The sequence below is a fragment of the Zonotrichia leucophrys genome, chromosome Z (assembly GCF_028769735.1).
Source record: "Zonotrichia leucophrys gambelii isolate GWCS_2022_RI chromosome Z, RI_Zleu_2.0, whole genome shotgun sequence".
NCBI lineage: Eukaryota > Metazoa > Chordata > Aves > Passeriformes > Passerellidae > Zonotrichia > Zonotrichia leucophrys.
In genome coordinates, this window is record NC_088200.1 from 13,595,779 (window position 1) to 13,616,799 (window position 21,021).

At 37.2% G+C, this 21,021-nt stretch overlaps 1 protein-coding gene across 1 annotated transcript in view; it reads right to left on the bottom strand.

Moving 5' to 3' along the window:
- Nucleotides 1–21,021, bottom strand: part of OXCT1 (3-oxoacid CoA-transferase 1) — an 80,882-nt gene that overhangs the window by 22,190 nt on the left and 37,671 nt on the right. Inside the window, exons 8-13 of the mRNA XM_064735119.1 lie at nt 13,840–13,947; nt 11,163–11,274; nt 10,694–10,788; nt 9,978–10,026; nt 6,812–6,884; nt 5,973–6,048 (exon numbers count right to left, since the gene is read on the bottom strand). Of these exons, the coding sequence (XP_064591189.1) occupies nt 5,973–6,048; nt 6,812–6,884; nt 9,978–10,026; nt 10,694–10,788; nt 11,163–11,274; nt 13,840–13,947 (513 nt within the window). The remainder of the gene's footprint in view (nt 1–5,972; nt 6,049–6,811; nt 6,885–9,977; nt 10,027–10,693; nt 10,789–11,162; nt 11,275–13,839; nt 13,948–21,021) is intronic.

Sequence of the window (21,021 nt, forward strand, 5' to 3'; positions counted from 1 at the left end):
GTTTAGGGGAGAATAAAGGAATTCTTATTTCAACCATTGGTAACAGATTTGAATGACAGAGCAAAATTCAAATGAATACACTGAGAAGCCGCATCTCAGGAGCAATGCAAAACAGTCTGTGACAAGCTTCATTGAAATGGATTTGCTTTACAGTGATGAATGTTATTTCAGAGTAATGGGACAATTAAGCTGTCCATTTACCTTTGCATACCATTTCCAAAACACATAGCATAGCATGCAATAATTGAATATTACTGCCAACATAATACTAGTCTCACTTGAAAGTGATGGCTCCATATCATAGTAACAGTTCTCACCACTAACCCACAGACCAGAAGTCCTTTGACATATGCTTGTATTTTTGAGAGAGGCAGAATTTCTTCAGCTGCTCTCGTTATCCAGAAGGCAGAGCTGCCACTTCCCACACTGAAAATTTAGGAGTATGAATAAAATACCAATAGGGAGCTCCTACATTCCTTCTATGCAGTCTGAAGAGAAATAAGCACGAAGAAAATTGATAGAAAAAGCCATCAAAAATGTGGAAGAAGTAGAGCCAACATAATACAATCTGTTTCTTCTCTTTGGCTGCAAGACTTTTGCAATAGTGATAATTTTGTGTTGCAAAGGCTCTGCAGGGCTTTCAGGCACATGTTTGTTGGGAGATAAGCAGTAAACTGGTACATTATTGTAGGCGTAATTTCAAGATGTGTGTCTGCAAAAACCTAATACATCTTGATACTAAACCCATTTCAATGTCCTATTGAAAAGTAGATTTCCAAGAAGTCTCTGGCTAACAAAGTCCCATCCTTCTCCTCTGTTGAAATACTGATGTAGCCCTACTCATGTCCTAGACATCAGACAACTTAATAGTATTACTGAGAAAAACTTGGTATTAATACTAAAAGAAAACAGTCATTAAGCATATTTAATCTGCATATTTTCTATTCATACAGATTTTAGTCCATTTTTAGTACTTCACACATTTAATGGTTAATAGGTAAAATACTTGCAATGCTGTACATCTTGAAACAAAACACTGAGTTTAATGCATTCAATGCCACAGATATACCAGGACAACTAGGAGAGTAACTAGACAATGTGTTTGGATTCAAAATGAAAATATGCCCTATGCAAGGCATTCCTACCCAAGCAAAGTGATGAACAGGCTGCAGTAGGGCTCCTCAGAGAAGACCTACAACGCTCTCAGGCAGTCAGGGACGCAATCAGGGATAGGTGTTCTTTCTTCCAGCATTAAAAATGATAATTTTGTATAAGAAAAACTCTTGGTGTGGAGACCTGCATTTCCAGTTCTGCCACTACAAACAGCTAAAGGGAAAAATAAAACCAAAAAACCCTCATGCAGACACAGAGTTGCCCATTTACCTTTACATTAAAAAACGTCTTTGCTAATGAGGTCTGAGTGTCCAAAACTGTGCAAAATATGTACTTTGAAGTTCTGTAGAAAAGCTACCAATAACATATAAAATCATACTCCTAATGTCTTACGTTATACTAACTTCTACAGACTGTACATTAAAAGATTTATTACTGAATTTGAATGGGTTTCCTCATTTCTTCTTTTCAGATAATCTTTGATAAAGCTTAGAATTTTTTGTAATTTTATTTAATTCTTAATGTTTTAATCCTTTATGTTTGGTTACTCCAAATTAGAGCATTAAAATCTCAGGCTGCTGAATCTAAAATTTAAGGATTTTTTTCTTAAAGAATGGTACAGATTTATGTATCCAAACTTCACCCCCTGCACAAATTACATCACTCTCTTCTTCTCTTAGTGTTAGCTTACTGCACTACCTTAGCAATCTAAAACTTAATTTTGAATTTTCCAGTTGAAGACTATATAAAGCTAAAGTTTATTTTCCTGATTTGTATTGTTTATAGAGAATAGGGATGCTAAATAGTGTCAGGTCCTGTATCATCTCTGAGGCTGCCTGTTAATTTCTGGACACTAGGCTTTGAGCCTGCTGCCTTAGGAAAAGGCCAGCTTCTTCTGCACCTTTGGATGTATTCTGTCTACCCTTGTGAATTTACACAAGTCCAGTCTATTAACCACTCCTCATTCTTCTTTGATGGTGGGTACTAAGTGCTATATCTACACATCCTCCAAATACCTCCAGGGATGCTGACTCCACCACTTCCCTGGAGAATCTGGTCCAATGCTTGACAACCTTTTTGGTGAGGAAAGCATTCCTAACATTCACTCTAAACCTGCCCTGAAAAACCTTGAGGCTGTTTTGTCTTGTACTATCAGTTGCTCCGAGAAGAGGCTGATCCTACCTAGCTATAACCTCCTTTCACGGAATTGTAGAGAGCAGTAAGATGTTCCCTGAGCCTCTTTTTCTCCAGGCTAAACACTCCCAGCTCCCTCAGCTACCCATCACAAGCCTTGTGCTCCAGACCTTTTACCAGCTCTGTTGCCCTTTTGTGGACACGTTCCAGCAAAGTCCTTCCAGAACTGGGCAGCTTTCCAGCCACTCTGTCCCAGCCTGTGGCACTGCCTGGGGTAGTTGTGACCCAAGGGCAGGACCCAGCACTTGGCCTTGTTGAACCCCACACCACTGGCTTCAGTCCATCAACACAGCCTGTCCAGATCCCTCTGCAGAGCCTTCCTGGCCTCTAGCAGATCAACACTCTCACTCTACTTGGCATCACCTGCAAACTGACTAAGGGTGCACTCAATGCCCTCATCCAGATCATCAATAAAGATATTAATCAGGGCTGGCCCCTACACTGAGCCTTGAGGAACTCTAGCAGTGACCAGCCCCAGATGGACATAACTCCTTTCAGCACCACTCTCTTGGCCCAGACACCCACAGTTCTTTACCCAGCCAAGTGTCCCTCCATCCAAGCCCTGAGCAGCCAGTTTGTCCAGAATTATGTTGCCAGATATTATGACAAAAGCTTTACTGAAGTCCAGGTAGACAACATACACAGCCTTTCCACCATTCACTAAGCTGGACACCCTGTCATGAAAGATCAGGTTCTCAAGCAGGAACTGCCTTTCCCAAACCCATCTGCCTGATCCCCTGGTTGTCCTGTATACCCTGCATACAGGATGGCACTCAGGATGATCTATTCCATGACCTTCCCTAACACTGACAGGGAAGGTCAGTGTTGCTAACCTTTGCTGACAGACCTGCAATTCCCTGGATCCTCCTTCTGGCCCTTCTGTAGACAGCCATCACACCTACAAACCTCCAGTCACCTGGCACCTCCCAGGTTAACCAGGACTGCTGGAAAATGATGGAAAGTCTCAGTGAGCACATTCACCAGTTCCCTCAGTACCTTGGGATGGCTCCCATCTGGTCCCATACAATTGTGTGTATCCAAGTAGTGTGACAGGTCGGTGACCAGCTCCCCCAAACCGTGGAGGTTTTATACTGCTCCATGTCCTTTGTTGTAATGAAAGGTGGCTCCATCCAGTAACAACCAGCAGCCATGGGTTATCTGCTGTGGCCTGACATACTCCATGATCATGACCTCCGTGTTTCTCTTCAAATTCTCTTGGCCAACTTCGCACAGATTCATTCTGTTCCCAGGGGATTCACAGAAATTTGCCTCCTTCTCCTTTCCCTCCTCAGAAACCCTCTTGTAAGTTGGAGAAATACCAAAGTGAGGAAGACAAAAAGCCATTAACTAGTAGTGCTTAATGGAATAAAATTACCAATAAATGCCAGTATTTAGGAAGTAACTTCTGCCTAAGCAAACAGCATTGCTTACTGCATGTGCTTAAAATATTCACACCCTCTTCTTCCTTTACTCAGGGGATTTTTCTCTCCATTAAAAGTCAGCAGATAAGAGCAAAAAAAAAAGCTATAATTACTGCAATGAGACTTCCTCAGCTCAGTTCCTAATAGTAAGTGCATGTACACACACACGCACACACTAGGCCTCAAGTGTTATCAAGCTCTTATGGGACAGAAAGGTCTGCTACATAATGGTACTTGTTCAAAACATACAGAGCTATTACTTGCCTCTGAAAAAATGGCAAATATCATCAATACAAGAATCCAAAACTATAGTGTATAAGAAGTATTTAACCAAAACGAAATGAAAAATGAAAAATGTTAGAACAAAATACAGCTTGAAGTTTCCTTACACTGTGAGTTTTCAGCAAAGTCAATCTTTGTATCATCCACACACAAATCTTTTCACTAAAAAAGGAACACATCTTGCCCATAATTAAATGTAATTGACTATAATATATCATCTTATTTATAGGAAAAGTAAGGAGACCTGTTTATCGATGGGCTGGTTAATCCCATTTTTAAAATCTGTACTGTAGAATAGCACTAACACATCAATAAAGTAGATTAAGAATCATCCATCCAACAGATCTCCATAAAAGTAACCAAAGAGAAATTACTGCTGCTTGGAAAGGCTCCTGACTGGATTTATGAAGTGTCATTGGCATATTTACTCTCAAGTAAATACAGCTCACTGCAGAGTAAATTTCCAAACAGCCAAAGATCAGTAAGAGTGGAAAATGGCAACAGCAAAAGTCACAAGGATTCATCTGATGTATGCTGTAGTATGTAATAACAAGGTACATCTCAAAGGTAACAAAAAGTCAAACAGCCTTGAAAGTTGCACTTTATACTTTCCCGTTTTGAAAACACACCTGTTATTCATAAATTTGGGGTTGCAAAGAACTGAGAGGCAACTTCATAGATAAGATAAGCAATACCAGATATAAAAAAATAATCTTTTAGATATATATGAATGCAAAACTAAAATCACTATCTTTTAGATAGTGATTTTAGGGACGAACATGTAAATCTGCACCAATTTGAGAAGGATCACAATCAATCTTAGCTTCAATGTTTCAAGAAATGCATGTGTAAATGAATCTTGTTATCAGTACAAAATGCTGTCTTCATCTTTTGATAGTTCAGATCTTGAAGGGCCCATTTCAGCCTAGCCATAACCCTTCTCATTCGCCACAATTACTCACACAGACACCTGGATTAGCCCTTCACATAACCCTTTCTCCCACATCTGCTTGTATGGCTCCCATGTCAGACACCATCCCCTCTCAATAAAAGCACTTTGTGCCCCAGCCACTGCTCCATGACTTCCATGCTCAAAGGCCTGCTCACAGACTTCTGGTTTCAACTAATGCTTCTCCAAGAGACAAGGACATTCATTTGGGTTTTTGTCCACCTTTAATCATCTTTCAGTTTCCCAAGGCCCTTAACACTGCTCAGGCAGATAGAAATATGTTTCATTACTTTAAACAAGGCTAATAAGGAAGTTTGCCTCTAGACATCTCTGATACATACCGTATCTGAAAGTACCATATTGAAAGATATTGAAAATATCAAACTTGTCAACAGTATGAAAGTCACTAATGTTTAATGCTAGAACACAAAGTTCAAAGAATGGCTTAATGTTATCCACTGCCTAAATAATGCTGGATTTAGCTTATATTTCTATCATTGAAACCTGAAGGTCTGTTTGGCTAAATACAGTATTATTGCTTTTTCCTTAATGTATTTGAAAGGGCAATGCTACAATCTTTTGACAGAAATACAGAAAAATAATGCAGGCTCTTTTTATAATTTTATAATGAACTACATCCTGGTTTACACTTTCCTCCAACTTACTGCTCCAGGAACAACCATACAAGAGTCATCACTGTCAAGAGAAGTCATCAGTCCTCAGCCAAAAAAAAGAGAATTTGAAAGGCATGGACATAAAAGGCAGAAAAAAGACTTCCATAAATAATGTTTTGCTTTTCACAATGCACATGCATAATTTTAGAAGGCATACTTCTAATAATGGATTGCTTGGTGCCAGCAGTATGCAGGAAAAATACACATATCCTCTATTTTACTACTTTTAGCTTAACAACTCCCATTCTATTTCTGCCCTTTTCTCCTTTGCCTGGTCCTCAGCTACATTTATGTTATACCAAACAGAGTACACTGCCAGTAGTTCAAAAACCTACTTACAGGAATCATCCAGTTGGCCAGGTCACCGTACTTAGACACCTGCATAGCTCCAAGCATCGTCAAATCAACATGGCCTCTGGTAACAGAAAGTGTGTAATTAGCATATCATGTTCAAGTAACAGCCCACAAATCTTAACAAGCTTTTGTTCATGCTCATTACATCGATTTTAAAATGGTGGCATATGACAAATGTAGCAACTGTTTGTCACACACGTAGCTGGGGTTTTTCCCCCCCCCCCTAGATGTATCACTGATGCAAATGTCTCTCTTTATGCTTACTGAGCCTCAGAAATGTTCCTACTTTTGTCTGGTTTGGTTAATTGCATGTGCAGTCAATCATCTCTGAACTCGTACTTTTTAGTGCACTCCTTAACGTATTTACATGCACCCATTATCTTTTCAGAGCCATTAGGATTTAGTGTTTGTTTGCATCCAAACTCCTTTCCAAAAAACAAACAAAAAACAGGTGCAGACGTTGAATTTCCATTAAGGAGGTGGAATGAGGATCACAATTGCAAGCTGAGCAAAGAAAATATACTGAGTGCAAGTACAGATTAGATACTTGGAAATGACCAAAAAATAGTTGTTAAAATGTCATTACAAATGTGTTTATAGATGGCCAGGTGGTAGTAGGCACAAACATCACCATGGTATCTATTAGTGCAGTGGTTTTTATTTCCAATAGCTAGATTTAACCCTCTGTAAACCATAACTGATTAAGTCCATGATAATTTTACAGGTTGTTAAATGCTAACCACATTTGGAAGAAATACTTCTGAGTTCTGATGCAGTTTATTCTTTTCTGTTTCAAAAAGATCAGAGTTTGTGTTGTTACATACCCTCTTATCATTGCAAATGATTCATCACTAGAGAAATAGGAAGAACCTGGAAGAACAGTGACTGTCTCCTTACCTGTAAAAGAAACAAGATACAGCATGCATTTTGTTTCTTTGACAAATGAAGTCACAGCTATTTACCAAGAAAATAAGAGATTTTTATAAAATTCCTTTGGATTCAGTACAGCTACAGCCTGATTATACTTACAACATCCCGTGTAAACCTAATCAATCCTATAGAATTGTGAAGCAGTTTGTTAGAGTTTCTAATGATAGGCTTGCCTGCTGTTTGACCACCAGCAGGTCCAGGCAAGCACCAGGAACATCAGAATGTAGGAAATATCTATGGATTTTAGCTTTCTGCTCCATTTACAGAAAAAGTGAGAAGTAACTGTCTTTTGAAACAGAGGAAGATAAAGCCTTCAGGACCCAGAGAGGCTGCAAAGAAAAGCAAGCAGATCAGATTGAACAGTTTATAGTGCTAATGATGAAAAACACAAAAAAATAAATGACAGGTCTAGTCTATTGTTGCTTTTTTAAAGGGCACAAGAAAATGTGCTTCTGTGTTCTGTACTGTGCTCTGAACAATGCTTGATGCAAGCAATGGAGCACACCTGGAAGAGTCTTTATTTTGACTCTGTTCAGGGCCCTTTTCTTCCTCTTCTGCCTGCTCTTTGAATCAGTCTAAGCAACAAACATTTACAGAGGGTGCCTCTGATAAGGCAGAAGAAACACAGATGAAGATGAAATTATAAAAGAAGCACGGTAAACTTGAGAGAGGAAAAAAATATACAAACCAAAATATTTTAGCAAGATGTGACGTACTGTAACAACAAAGGGGAAGGGGAATGATGCATCATTAAACAGTTTCCAGAAAACAGAAGAAAAAAGAAAATGAGATTAACTAAGAGAATGGGAAAAGGGAAAAAAACTGTGCATAAAACTTAAATAAGAGATCTAAGATATGTACTTTACCTACTGAACTCATCTGAGGCATATTTTATGCGATTTGTATGGAAATTAAATAGAATAGTATAGAATTACGGTCATACAAGTGGTCTTTCACATTTCTCAAGAATTCACCATGCTAACACTCAGACCTGGTGAGACAGCTTGAATTATCTTTCCCTACAGGACACCCACCCAAAGCAGTGACAGAGAAAACAGGGTTTCCAGGCAGCAACATGGAGAGAGAAGCCCAGGATAAAGTGACAAGGTAATGATGAGAAGAACGACACACAGGCTTAGGACCACAGAATAATGTAAAAAGAGCACCACATTACCCACTTCTTAGAATGCTCTCAGGAGGTCAGTACTTTAAAATATTTCTGCTGTAATACAGTAGTCTACCTTTCAGTTGCAGTCAAGATATCCTTCATGTGAGACATTAAAAAAATGAAACTAACAGAAAAATCCACACCTATTTCAGAGCATTAAAATTACATTTGCAGAGAGAAATTTGGCAAAAGCCCAAAACAGGTATATGCTTTAAAAACTTTGAGCTGGACTTTGGGGCTGAGGGATCATTCCAGTTAATGAATGAGAACAAGGTTAATTTCTATTTCTCTGCCATTCAGCTTCTGTTTTCTTCACATGGTAGATTGGTGGTAGGTCAGATGCTTGTCTATCCCATGTCCTGTTTACTGCAGCTTCAGAGGGACATGTGAAGCTGCTTAACATCGAATTAACAATAGTACAATAATCTAATTTTCTTGTTGCATTCTGACCTGTTATGTTAGCTTCATGTCTTCCAGATTGGCTCTTAAATAATATTTATCAACTATAAATAACAATTCAAGACCATCTCAATTTCCATGTTAAAGCACAATTTTTTTCAGATAATTTATTAAGTTCTTGGATATTTTTTTCACTGTCACTCTGTTAATATGTTCATTTTTCATACACACCCATATTAAAACTTAAGTTCTAAAATGCATGCATATAATTTCACTCATAGTATTTTTTTCTTCAAAATATTTTTTTTCTTCCAGTGAATCCTCTGACATATTCCTTCCTGTAGTTCTTGAAACAATTACATATATACTGGTGAAATGCTGGACTCAATTTCTTAAATGATTTTTTATTCCAAACCAGACAATGGCCTCAAATAACTCCACATTTAAAATATAGTAACAGAGGCAATTACCTAGTGCTATGATAAGCATCATTTAGCTGAGCCAAGCAGCAAATGTTTCACGTCAGTGAACAATTGCTGGACTGATATTAAATTAAAATCATTTTATGTCAGTGCTTTATCTCCTTTTGACTTTTCAGAGTTTAATTGTACTTGCTAACAGCCACTGAGAAAAGTACTCTCTGTATAAATACATATGTAGACACCCATACATGTATTTGTATGTATGCATGTGTATATTTGAATAAAAATGAAATGTGTATCTTTCCCATATGAAAAAACAAGTCTAAAATGTCAGGTCTATAATCAATACCATTAATATTAATGACAAAGTCACAAGGCCTATTTCTGTTTGTCACAATGCAATATTTAAGTGTATTTTTACATGAAGACAGAAAATGTACACAAGCACAACTTTTCCATGAAAAAAACAGAAATCAGATGGGTGCACTGAATCATAAGAAACTTACATTTTTATACTGAATAGCATCTTCTGAGGTGAAATGCCCTAAAGCAGCTGGGCAACGACAGTATGTGAGAATTGCCATTCCCTGCTAAAAGTAGCAAAAGCAGCTGCCCACAGCAGTGCCCTTGGTGGGCCAGATGCCAGCTGGGCAGCTCTTTCCCACTGCCTTGGCTACCACTCCCTCTCTGAATGCCAATGAGTTATATTCCTGGCTGGGAATAAACCAAGCCATTATACACAGGATGTTTTAATACATGTCCCAAACATAAACCATTGAAAACCATTTTCTAGAAGACTCAAGGAAAAGCAGCAGGAAAACAAACCCATATTCCTTTACAGGCTGCTCAAAACAACCTCACTTCTGAAAAGGATGATTTAACCATTTACTGATCGGCCTGGAAGACAATCTCTCCCCAAAGAAGAAGATTATCGCTTAAAAGAAGACAAATGCATTAATATTTACTATCAAATAAAACAGGTCTCTAGGTTCAAATACTGTATCAAAAGAAAAAAATTAAATTAACATGGTTATTCTTTTCCATTTAATTAAATTTAATTGAAGTATTTACCTGCATTAATCAGATCTGGATCTACTTCATTTTCAAGTGGATAAGGACCCTGACAACAATACAGATGTATGTCAAGCATTATAATAAAATATCTCTAAAATACAATTAATAATTGCCATATTATTTCCAATGCTTATTACCAAAACCAGATCATGGCAGACAGGCATTTTTTAATCTTATTAAATCAGAATTCTATTTTTTACCCGGAAAACATCCTGACATTACAAGCCACAGTTTATATCAAGTAACATATCAGGTCTTTAGGACTTATTGTTCAAGGATGTTAGAATTACAAAACAATCATGAAGTGAGAGGTTTGTTTGATCTGAGTTTCTTTTTGTTCTTAATCTAAGTGACACACATTTTTCAAAAAAAGGTCATAACTGCAACTTCATAAAGTTATATGACAGTAAAAATAATATTCACTTTAAGCTTTATTTAAAAATATGTTTGCTAAGGTTTACAATGCTTAGTCTTGCAAATTCCTGATGGTTTGAGCCCAGAAACTTAAGGACATCCTTAGCAAAGTAGCACCATAAGCATAAAATGAGCATTTCCTAGAAAATTTCTCTGCAGCAGAGTGAGAACTATATAATGATATAATATAGCATATTTATTTTTAGCAATATCATAATCAAGTTGGAGGCGCACAGGAAATAAAACCCAGCCACAGCAAAATAAAAACACTATAATAACTGACCAAGATACATCCTTACCAAACCCAGGACTCCATTTTCACTCTGTAAGTGAACAGTTATGTCTGGACTGATGAAGTTACTGGCCAACAGTGGGATACCAATACCCAGATTAGCTGAAAAAAGGCAGTTAAGGCAGAAACACTTATTGCAAACTAGTAAATTTTAAAAAATTACTTCTATGCTATGAGTAGATTAGAACTGTTCCACTCACAAGCACTTTTGTTGTTACTTAAATACCTCATATTTGTGATTAATTATTTTGCCATTTGGACTGCCTAATTGCATTCTGTCAAATCCTATATATGATAAAAATATCAATGTGCAACTTCTACTTCATTTGGGTATTAATAAAATGAGAGCACCTCAGAGTCCGGTAAAGACAATGAGCACACTAATCAACCTGTTCTAAATAAACCAGATGGGTTTTTTATTCTAGTCAGCAATCACTTCAACCTATAGCACATCTATAGTGTGTGGATGAGGATACCATACATGCCATCCTCAAACTCCAATGCAGCCCGTTTGATGATCCTCTCCCTCACATTGTCTCCTTTTTTTTGCTTGGCTGTTGAGTCTTCAGGCTTTCGGATTGATAAGCGCTGCAAAGTAAGAAGTAATCATAAGTAAAGATTAGAATCCAGATTCTTGCTTCTCAAGACACAAAAGCTTGATTTGTGATTGCACTAAGATACTTGGTCTAAGAATAAAGTTATTTACTCATCTACAAAAAAAAACCTGACCTTTTATTTTATGCATTCAAGCTTAGCTAAGCCAATGGAGTCATCAAAAATTGCCAGCAACAGCCTTAGAGCAAAATATTATTTCTTTCTCTGTATTGCCAAGCCTGATACATAGAGAAGTGGTGAAGAAGGCACCAAGCACTAGTGCAAATACTAGCAAGTCTCAGATTCATTACCCCAGAGATACCTAAATAGATTCGTAAAAAGTCAGCCAAAAATACAAATACTGCTCTCTTTCTGCATTCATTCAATTCAATGAGCTGTTCTAGATTTATAAGGATGAAACAGACAAATGCCATTCACCTAAAGATACTGGGGAGCTAAGAATCAAAAATTTCAAACATAACTGTCTATAATCTTGCACACCCCATGAATTTGTTTCCTGGCATTTTCTCATCTTAAGTTAATGTTTTGTAAATCACATGCAGGTGAAAATGCCATGACATTTAAGAAGTTCGCAACATCTTTCTTTTAAATTATTGTCTACATAGATTATGTTCTTTGCACATCTCTCCTATGCATGTAAAATTCATCTGGGAAACATCATGTCCTGCACCCCCATATGTCTTCCTATCTTCTCCTACTTCAGGCTACAATTAACACATCAGAAAAAAATTATCCTGTTACCTTTCATCACCACAAAAGAATTTTTGCAGAGTCACTTTCTCCTTAGGCAGTCAGAAACAGTCAATATAAATCCTTTTGAATTTCCCATCACCTTCCTTTTTATGCCTTGGCTAGTTTCCCTAGAATTGCTTAGCTTGTGGATTGATAAAGTAGGAACAATTACAGAGAGTTTCTATACAGCAAAGAGAAGGCTGGATAGAAATTATAGCTGGTGCTAGAGAAACCACTTCTAAGCTATATTAGGTAGGAACTGCTATTTAAAGCCAGTAAGAATTATGACAGACTAGCTTCTCTTTATTTCTTTATTTCTTACATTCTTCATCTTCTCTCACCACTTACCATACCCACTGCTTTTCTGCGTACAGCCAGCCGATTTATAAAATTTAACAGAAGAGTAAATAAATCTGCCATTTCCTTCCTATAAAAGCAAGAGCTGCCACTGCCAGAATTACAAAATTGCATAATCAAAATTAATCTCTGTTACAATTTTGCTTGGCAGTTTATAGTAGCTTTCTCCCTCACCCCTGCCCCCTTTTTTTCCTGAAGCATATAGGGAAGGGGGCAAATGATGAGGTAGGTATTCACCAGGTATTCAGTAGGTATTGACTAAAGAGATATTCACTTACGCAGCCAAGATGCAGCAGAAGCAATGTTTAATAAATGAAAAATTATTTCTGTCATAAAAGGTAAAAAGCTTTTCTGGGAGATAATGCAGCCATTCATAAGAAGAAAAGAGGCCATTAATTGCAATCTGACCCGACACAACCAGAGGGGAAAAAAAAAGGTCTGACACATCTGTTTGCAGTCAATTACTCAACAACATGCAAGATGCTTTTGCAGAATGAACAGACGAAATTAAAAAAAGAGCTTCTTAACCTTAGTATTCACAAAAGAGAATGCTCAGAGAAAAGGCCTTGTACGACTTCCTGGGACTTGTGCTTTGATTCTAATAACAGAAGTTTAATTATTAAAATCCATTTCTGCACTTTTTTCCCACAGATTTTTTCTCCTTGTGTCATATATTTTCCCTTCTACCAGCTTATCAGATGAACAATTCCCACCTCCAGACTACAGAGACACAGAAGAAATACAGAATTTTCAGCTGCACATTAAAAGCATTGTCACATCACCAAAATGAATATAGGGACATAGCCTGAGTGTGACAAAGTCATAGAAACAACAAAGAACAATTACATAATCATAATTTTATTGGGTGTTTTCAGTGGTGGAGTATTATTGCAGCAATTTTAATAGCTATTGGCATCTTTTATTCAGACCAGAAAGGCCACCAGTTAGAAATGTCCCTGATGAAAGAAAAGGGAACAAAGGTTTGCAAGACCTCTGCAACATAACATAATTCAATGTACAGCACAAAAGGGACTGAGGCTGGCCCTACATGCCCACATCAAAAGCTGTCCAGTGGAAAAGAAAGTCAGATCCTTGTCTAGGTGTTCCCCTTGTCATATCTAGAGCAGGTGAACTGAGAGGGAAGGAGAATTTAGTAGCATTTTCCACTAGATTTTCAACTGCAGTAAAGTCATCCAGGGCTACAGGCAGCTGCCCTAAATTATTCAGGAACTGAACCAGAGTCTGTAGTGAAAGAAAGCAGGCTCAATCCTCAGGCCCCCACCTAACTACTTAAGTACCTATCTAAGCTCCAGTTTTTAGCAAAACTTTAAGGGTCTTTCTCACACTATTTTCTCAGTGTTAAGACTTGGTGGCTAGACTAAACACCACGTAAATTTTAAATACACCCCAAGCTGAAATATGTTGTGACTGAGAAGCTCAGCTACTTACTTCAATTCTCTTCTCAAACTTCTCTCCTTGTAACAGACGATCAACATAGATTTTGGGAACATGAATGTCTTCTGGGGCAAATGCTCCTATATCAACGATTTCTTCTACCTACAGAGTAAAAAAGGGAAAAGATTTAGAAAAAAATTATTCAATGAGAGGTTTTAATACCAATGAAGTTTTGAAATGAAACATTAAATTTACAGCAAATGATGTCAAGAAAACTAATGAATGGGACAGAATACATAGTCTTTAAAACAGATTAACTTATCTGCTCATCTGCTCTCTTCTTTCAAAGTATATTTCTTTACAAAAAATTGAAAGTAATTTATAATTTTACTGGCCCATTTGTATGGCCAGCTTGAAGAAATAATAACTGTGTATATCAGTTACATCAGAGTTGTTTCTAACTACAAAAAATTTCTGCCCAAACAGAGAAGAACAATATGCCACTAACAAAATGCATAAATATAAGGCAGAAGTATTAATTTAGAGGACACAAACAGAGAAGATGAAACAAAAGTGCACTCAAAACTAAAATAGAAAACATTTGAACTGTAATAATGGGTTGCAAGAAAGAAGACAAAAGATGAAGATCTAGAAGATCTAGATCTAGTCTTTATAGTTAGTGAAACAGAGATTCAGCACAAAACGACACTCATCACCTGTAGTAGATTTGAAATGTCACCTATCAGGAGCAGCCCAGATAACAGGAGTTTTCCTTCCTTCTAGGCCTGAATTGGGGGTGATCTAGTTAGACACGCTGCTATGGACAGATACCTGCAGCTAAGGCTCTGAGCCATGGCTGGTGCTTTCCCTAACAAGTCTGAGGTACACAGAGCACATCTCACTCTGCCACACAACAGATTCTAATGTTAGTGTTGTTTGCAGTTGTATCCAGCCACAGAGAAAACATGTAATGTTAGAGCAACAGTCAAAGATAACATACAACAATCTACTACAAAGAACATAACAACGTACTCAAAGATCAAAAGACAATTTCCAAACTGCTGTATCACCAGAGATTCATTAAACTCTTAAGCCCAAAGCTTAATAACTCCAAAACAAGACCTGGGATATGGTAAGGGTAAATCTCTGAACAGCTGTCACCAGTGAAGCAACATTAAAGAGTTTAAAACTCAATTTGACAACCTACTGAACAATATGATCAATACTAAAATCTATAGTACATCTGATAGAAAATCACCTTCGTACTGTGCCTTGAAATGTGACAATAAACAAACAAAGAAACCAAACAACCCACCCTAAAAGCAGGAGAGGGAAAAGAAAAATTAAAAAGTAATGATCACAAAATCAGGTTCAGATCATCCCCCAAAAAACCCCTGGTTAAAGAGACAGACAGGATGTGCTGTGAAATCTGCAAGGCAAACATTCTAAGCAAAAGACAACAACAGCTACAGCAACACAAGCCTCAGTGCTCAAGGAGAATAGAGCCCACATCCAGAAAGCCATTACCCACAAGATAAGGAGAGCCAATGAAATCAGTATCTTGAAAATTCTGATTTGGGTATTCATGAAAAAATGCTAAAGTTTCATCCATCTCACTTGAAGTTTCTGATTTTACACACTCATTTTAAGATTAATATGGAGACCAAGCCAAACACAGGGTAAAATTAAAAAATCCTGAAGCACACAGCTGAAGCACACTGCACTTTTAGTGTAGTGACTACTGCCAGATCATCCTCAGAAGAGAGGAGAAGCAGGAAACAAGACTTTCCAATAAAGCAATAGGCAAGCAGATGATCTGCTACCAGCAGGACTCCCAAATTCACCCTTTCTAATTATATTTATCTTCACTTATCAGATGGAAAACTAGGCCTAGGGAATACTAATTGCTCTGATTTGAACTTTCTCACAGAATAACTACATTTATTTGCTGCAGCAGCTGAGATTAAAAAACCAAAATCTTGGCACAATTCAACTAACTCAGAATTATACTGTCAGAAAACTTGACACACTGAGTTTCTCCCCCCATAGAATACACCAAATAAATTATTCATCCAACAATAAATTATTGGATTTTGTTATCAGTCACGCCATTCTGCTAATTGGTTTGTATTTTGTCTCTTGGGACACAGCAGTCCGCCTGATAGCTTTTCCTCTATTATTTCCAAACATTATCCTAAATGAACACAACACTGCAAACTGTATTTTGTCCTAGGGATTTCAGGTAAGCCTAAGGATCCCTGACAACTGGAACACCTTTCCATGTTCTACCACTATGTGGAATAAGCATCAAATGTAACTAAAATTAAATATGTTCAATTACCTCCACAGCAGTAAAGAGGAATTTTGAAAAGGGATTAAGAATTTGCATGTGATATATGAAAAATTAACTGTCTTCCAGTTCTGCAAGTGAAATAATCAGCACGTTGCACGGAAAAGGGAGAACTGAAGCAGAGGAAGTACAAACGCCATCTGAGTGCTCCAGCTCTCTCTCCCAGGGAACCGAATGATGAGGCACCACACATGGGCTGCCTGCCATCAGCAGAGCCAGAGATGAAGCTGCGCCAGCTGAAGTGACACCACGATATCTGATGGCTATGGGAATCAGCACCCTAGTGCCTCTGGCCACTGCAAGGCATTGCCCCAGTAACTTCCTAGAGAAGAATGATACAGCAAATTCAATAGGAAGGACCATCACTGGGCGTATTCACTTCTCTTTCAGGTTTCGTGTTTCTTTATGAGCGGCTCTGTAACACCTCTGTAGATGAAGCCTCAAAGAGAAAGGCAGGAGCACATCCATATTAATAATTCAAAGGATGCGTGTGAGTTTTTCTCCTGCTCTGCTCTCATCATACCTATGCTTCTGTTCTTTCTTCTCTGTACTCACCCTGCCTCAGGCTTTATTTTGTAACATACAGAAGAATCTTTGTAAACATCAAAAATCATTATGTGTCATCCCACCCAAGAGACACAAACTCTGGCAAAGCACAGAGAGGGAACTAATCAGGGCAGACCACCTCCTGTACTCTTTGTAATTAGAAAATCAAAATCCTCTGGTACCTTTTAGATGGCCTTGATCACATGTGTTCATCTTAAATCTTCACTTCATCAATGAACAAATAGACAAAAAATGTTTACATCTTTGTAAACACTTTGTAAAAAGGAACTACGAGAGACCATGAGCTCTGACTTTCCTCTTCTGGGAAGGCTCTGATGCCTGATCCAAAAATCCTTTCATTGCCTCAAGAGTTTCACAGTACTGGGGATTTCTTCCTGGGGGTAGCATTCTTGCAAATCTTCTCTGATTGCTGACAGTGGAAGGAGGATGAATGAATTCAGTCCTTCCTAAACACTGGTTTATCTGTAAGTACACCCAGAACATAAAAGCTGTTTTCCACTATGATTCACAAGAGCCTTCTGCCTTCCTTTTCGTATGAGCATTCAGAGGCAGTGGTCCTTTGCTTCACAATATCACTTCCTTCTGTAATTTACATCTACTTTTCTCTTGTAAAGCAATTTTAATTCCTTTTCTTTACAGAAATTCAGCTATTCTTCTAGTTTTATTCCAGAATTTCTGAAGGCTCACAGAAAGAAAAAGGGAACCTTGATAGATATGGAAGTAAGAAAAGTAAATAAAGTAAGAAAAATAAAAACTATGGTTCCTTACCAAAAGTTGATAAGGAAACAACAATGACAAACTATTATGCCAAAACACTCAAAAATAAAAAAAGCCTTTGTTTCTAGTATGTTCCTTTTATCTATTTCTGCAGCCCAATTATGTACTTTATATTATGTTAAATATTTTCAGCTGGCTAATTTTTAAATCTGTTTTCCTAAAACCAAAACCTGCAATTTAATTCCTTATTACAGAAAAAAAATCAAAAACATGTGTGCATGAAAGAAAAAAAGAGATGGGGAGAGAATCACAGCCTAACAAACCTAGGCATTTTTAAGTAGCTTATTTTTATACTAACTTTATTAAATCTCTCTATCACTACCCTAATTATCCTAGTTCATTTCAGTTCCTCAAACTGAAATAATAATCATTCCTAGCAGAACATTAGTAAAACAAAACATTACAGTTGGTTAAATGTCCAAAATAACAAGAGGAATGAAATAAAATTTAGCCACTTAGATGCTCAAGACAAACTCATCAGTACACATCATCAGTTCACTACTGGAAGAGTCAAGATGTCAAAAATTCTTTGTAACATTTATAAAATCTTAAAATTAAAAAAAAATTAAAATACATAATAAGAGCTATAAGAATAAATTTTATGTGTCTGCATTCAAGATCACAGAAACAGTGATCAACCAAACATTCATGACGGTTAATGACAAACAATAGGTGAAAAAGTTAATATTAATTGTTTAGACTGAATTTCACAAATAGCTTTGATATTATAAAAGTGTGAAATATACTCTGAAGACAGTCCACTCGAAATTAAGAACACACTATACAAACTTTCTTAACTACAGAAAAAAGCAAAGCAGGTTACTACTGAGTTCTGCAAGCAGGCAGATGAAACAGATGATCTTCTGAGTCAAATTCTTTCCTTTTGCAAGATCAGACAGACCGTGAAATTTCTACTGTCAAAATCCTACAGTAATGGAATGCTAGCCAGTCAATATCCATACTGAAAAAGAGACTTTTATAACTTTAAAATCAAGCAACTACCAAATAGTTGATCAACATTTTGATCAACAATTACCACATTATGGTCATATTAGACTTCAAACAGACGTTTTCATAAGCTTACTGAAGGGCAGGGAACAGTAAAAACCTGTAAAGTTCATATTTATCAGAGAATCTTTCACACAATGAGCCTGGTCTGGGTCTCACTGAAGGTGCACACTGAAGGTCCGCTTAGCCAAACAGCCCTTCTTCTTAGCAAAAGGATCTTAAAAGGCAGTGTGGTACTTCTGGTTATATTCTCCCAGCTGCCAGCAATGTGTCAACTGCAGGATGTCCTCAGTCAGAGGCTGGACATACATCACCTTCTTCATAGCTTCTGATGAGCCAGGAACTCATTTTCTTGAAACCCAAGAGACTCTATTGATGCATATCTTAAATTTAACTATTATGTAAAACATTTCTTATTACCTATTGTAATTTCACTGTGTGCTCCCTTCTCTGTGCCATACAGAAATAGCACACAGCAGTTGTTTATTTGTCTGTTTCATGTTGTTGAAGATCTTATGTACCTTTATGTTTTCCTTCTTTCTAGTAGACTGTTATCCTTTGTAAACACCACAGAGAAAAACAGTGAGATCTGTAGCCAGTATGTTGTATCTGATGATTAGGAAAGCAAAACCAACATAAATCTACTACATTTGTCTTCAGGTTTTTCACCATGTGGCTACAGATCCTCCTAAATCAGGAGCCCCTGCTAGAATATACTCAATTCACATTTGTTTTCTCTGCTCTAAATCTCCTCAATTACCACCTATACTTGTAGTTGCCTCAGGCTTAATCTCCTCTCACACTTCTCTGCACCTGCTCCCTGTTTTCTTCAACGGCCCCTTCCCATTGCACGCATTTGACATCTTCCTCCATGCTGTACTGCTGACAGCAGAGAAGAAGACAGACAGCAGTAAATAACCAGCTCTAGATCCTCACACACAGCAACTCCAGGATATATACCACAAAGAAAAGAGGAAGCATACTTGATTATCTGCAAAGGCTATGTATTTGTAAAGCTGTGCACATGCATGGAAGAATATGAAAAATTTAGCCACCAGTCTCTGGAGAGGGTCTCCCACACACATAGCACTACACTTCAGAAATTTCTGAGCTAGTCACATATTAGTACAAAAAGGATACACAGTAGTCTTAAGTTTCAAGAACATGTTCAAAATCTGAAGAAACTGACATTTCTAAAAAAAATTCTTCCATTAAATTGATGGGCTTGTTTGTTTGATGACTTGCACTAATATGTCTATATAATTCTGTATCCACTAAAAAGTCAAAATGAAGATAGCTGTTTTCTTACCTCCTTAAATTCACTCATTTGCATTTTATTCTATTATTTTATGGTAAAATTACCTGAATTGAAAGCATGAGAGATTACTTTAAGATCCAGCAGTCCAGCAGGCCCAGCATCACCAATCAAACCAGGCTCCTACAGCAGGTACAACTAGGGAGTGATTCTTTCCGAAACCCTGTGGTTGCTCTGATATAAGTCATCAGTAACCTCCTGCTGGCTGTGATCACATTTTGTGACTTTTCCTTTCTTGATGAAATGAGGTGATAAAGCACCCAATTTGTATTCAATACCTAGGTTCTTAACACAAAATAAAACATAACCATCCATGTGGAATATATACAAAATCATCTCACATCTGGAAATAGAAAGTTTGGAAAACTGTTTTTTTAGATTATGTATTATGTAATTACTTTTCAATAACAGAATTAAATAACAGGAGAAGAGCCAGAAGACAACAAACAAAACTCCCACAATCTGTGAATATGGTCTTCATTTGCTAAGGGCCAATCAATAGCAGAAGAACCTATTTAAGCCATACTCAGCTGAATAAGGGGACTGACTTCATCCCAAATACTTCCACTCCAGAACACAAAAGCTGCTAACAAGAGTAACTGTACTGGAAAATAATTTGCCATTTTTGCAAACAAAACATATGTTGCTTTAAATACATTATTGCTGTACTTTGTTACTTATTTTCAAATTGCTTTAGATTGACAGCCTTTGAACTTATTAGAAGGTAAAAATAAATAAATTACTTTTTTATTAAAATTAATCACATTTTACCTGTAATAATTGAACTCCCAAAAAATCCCAACCATAATCACAACAAAAGATTTTCTTACTCACATCTGAGAATTGCAAATGAAAAGAGACAAGACCTCTCATACCCTACACATTCCAAGAAATGTAACTTACAGGTCAGGAGATAGATTTAAGCTTTACTTTCAAAAGTAAACGAAGTGGAATATAAATACTGAAGTGAGAAGTAGAAAAGCAAAATAAAATTAAGAAAAAAACCAGAGATTTCATTGCATTAGCAAAGATGGGTTTTGTACTTTAAAATTTATTTAAGCGCAATCAAACCCCGCTCAGATTCAAGGAATATCTCTAACTAAGGATCGGACCAGAGCATGCTCAGCAGGAGATACACAGCAACGTAATACCAACATAAAACAATGCATTAGCAGCTGATTTTAGCTAATTCTGTTGCTGCTTCTCTCTGGTAAGAAAG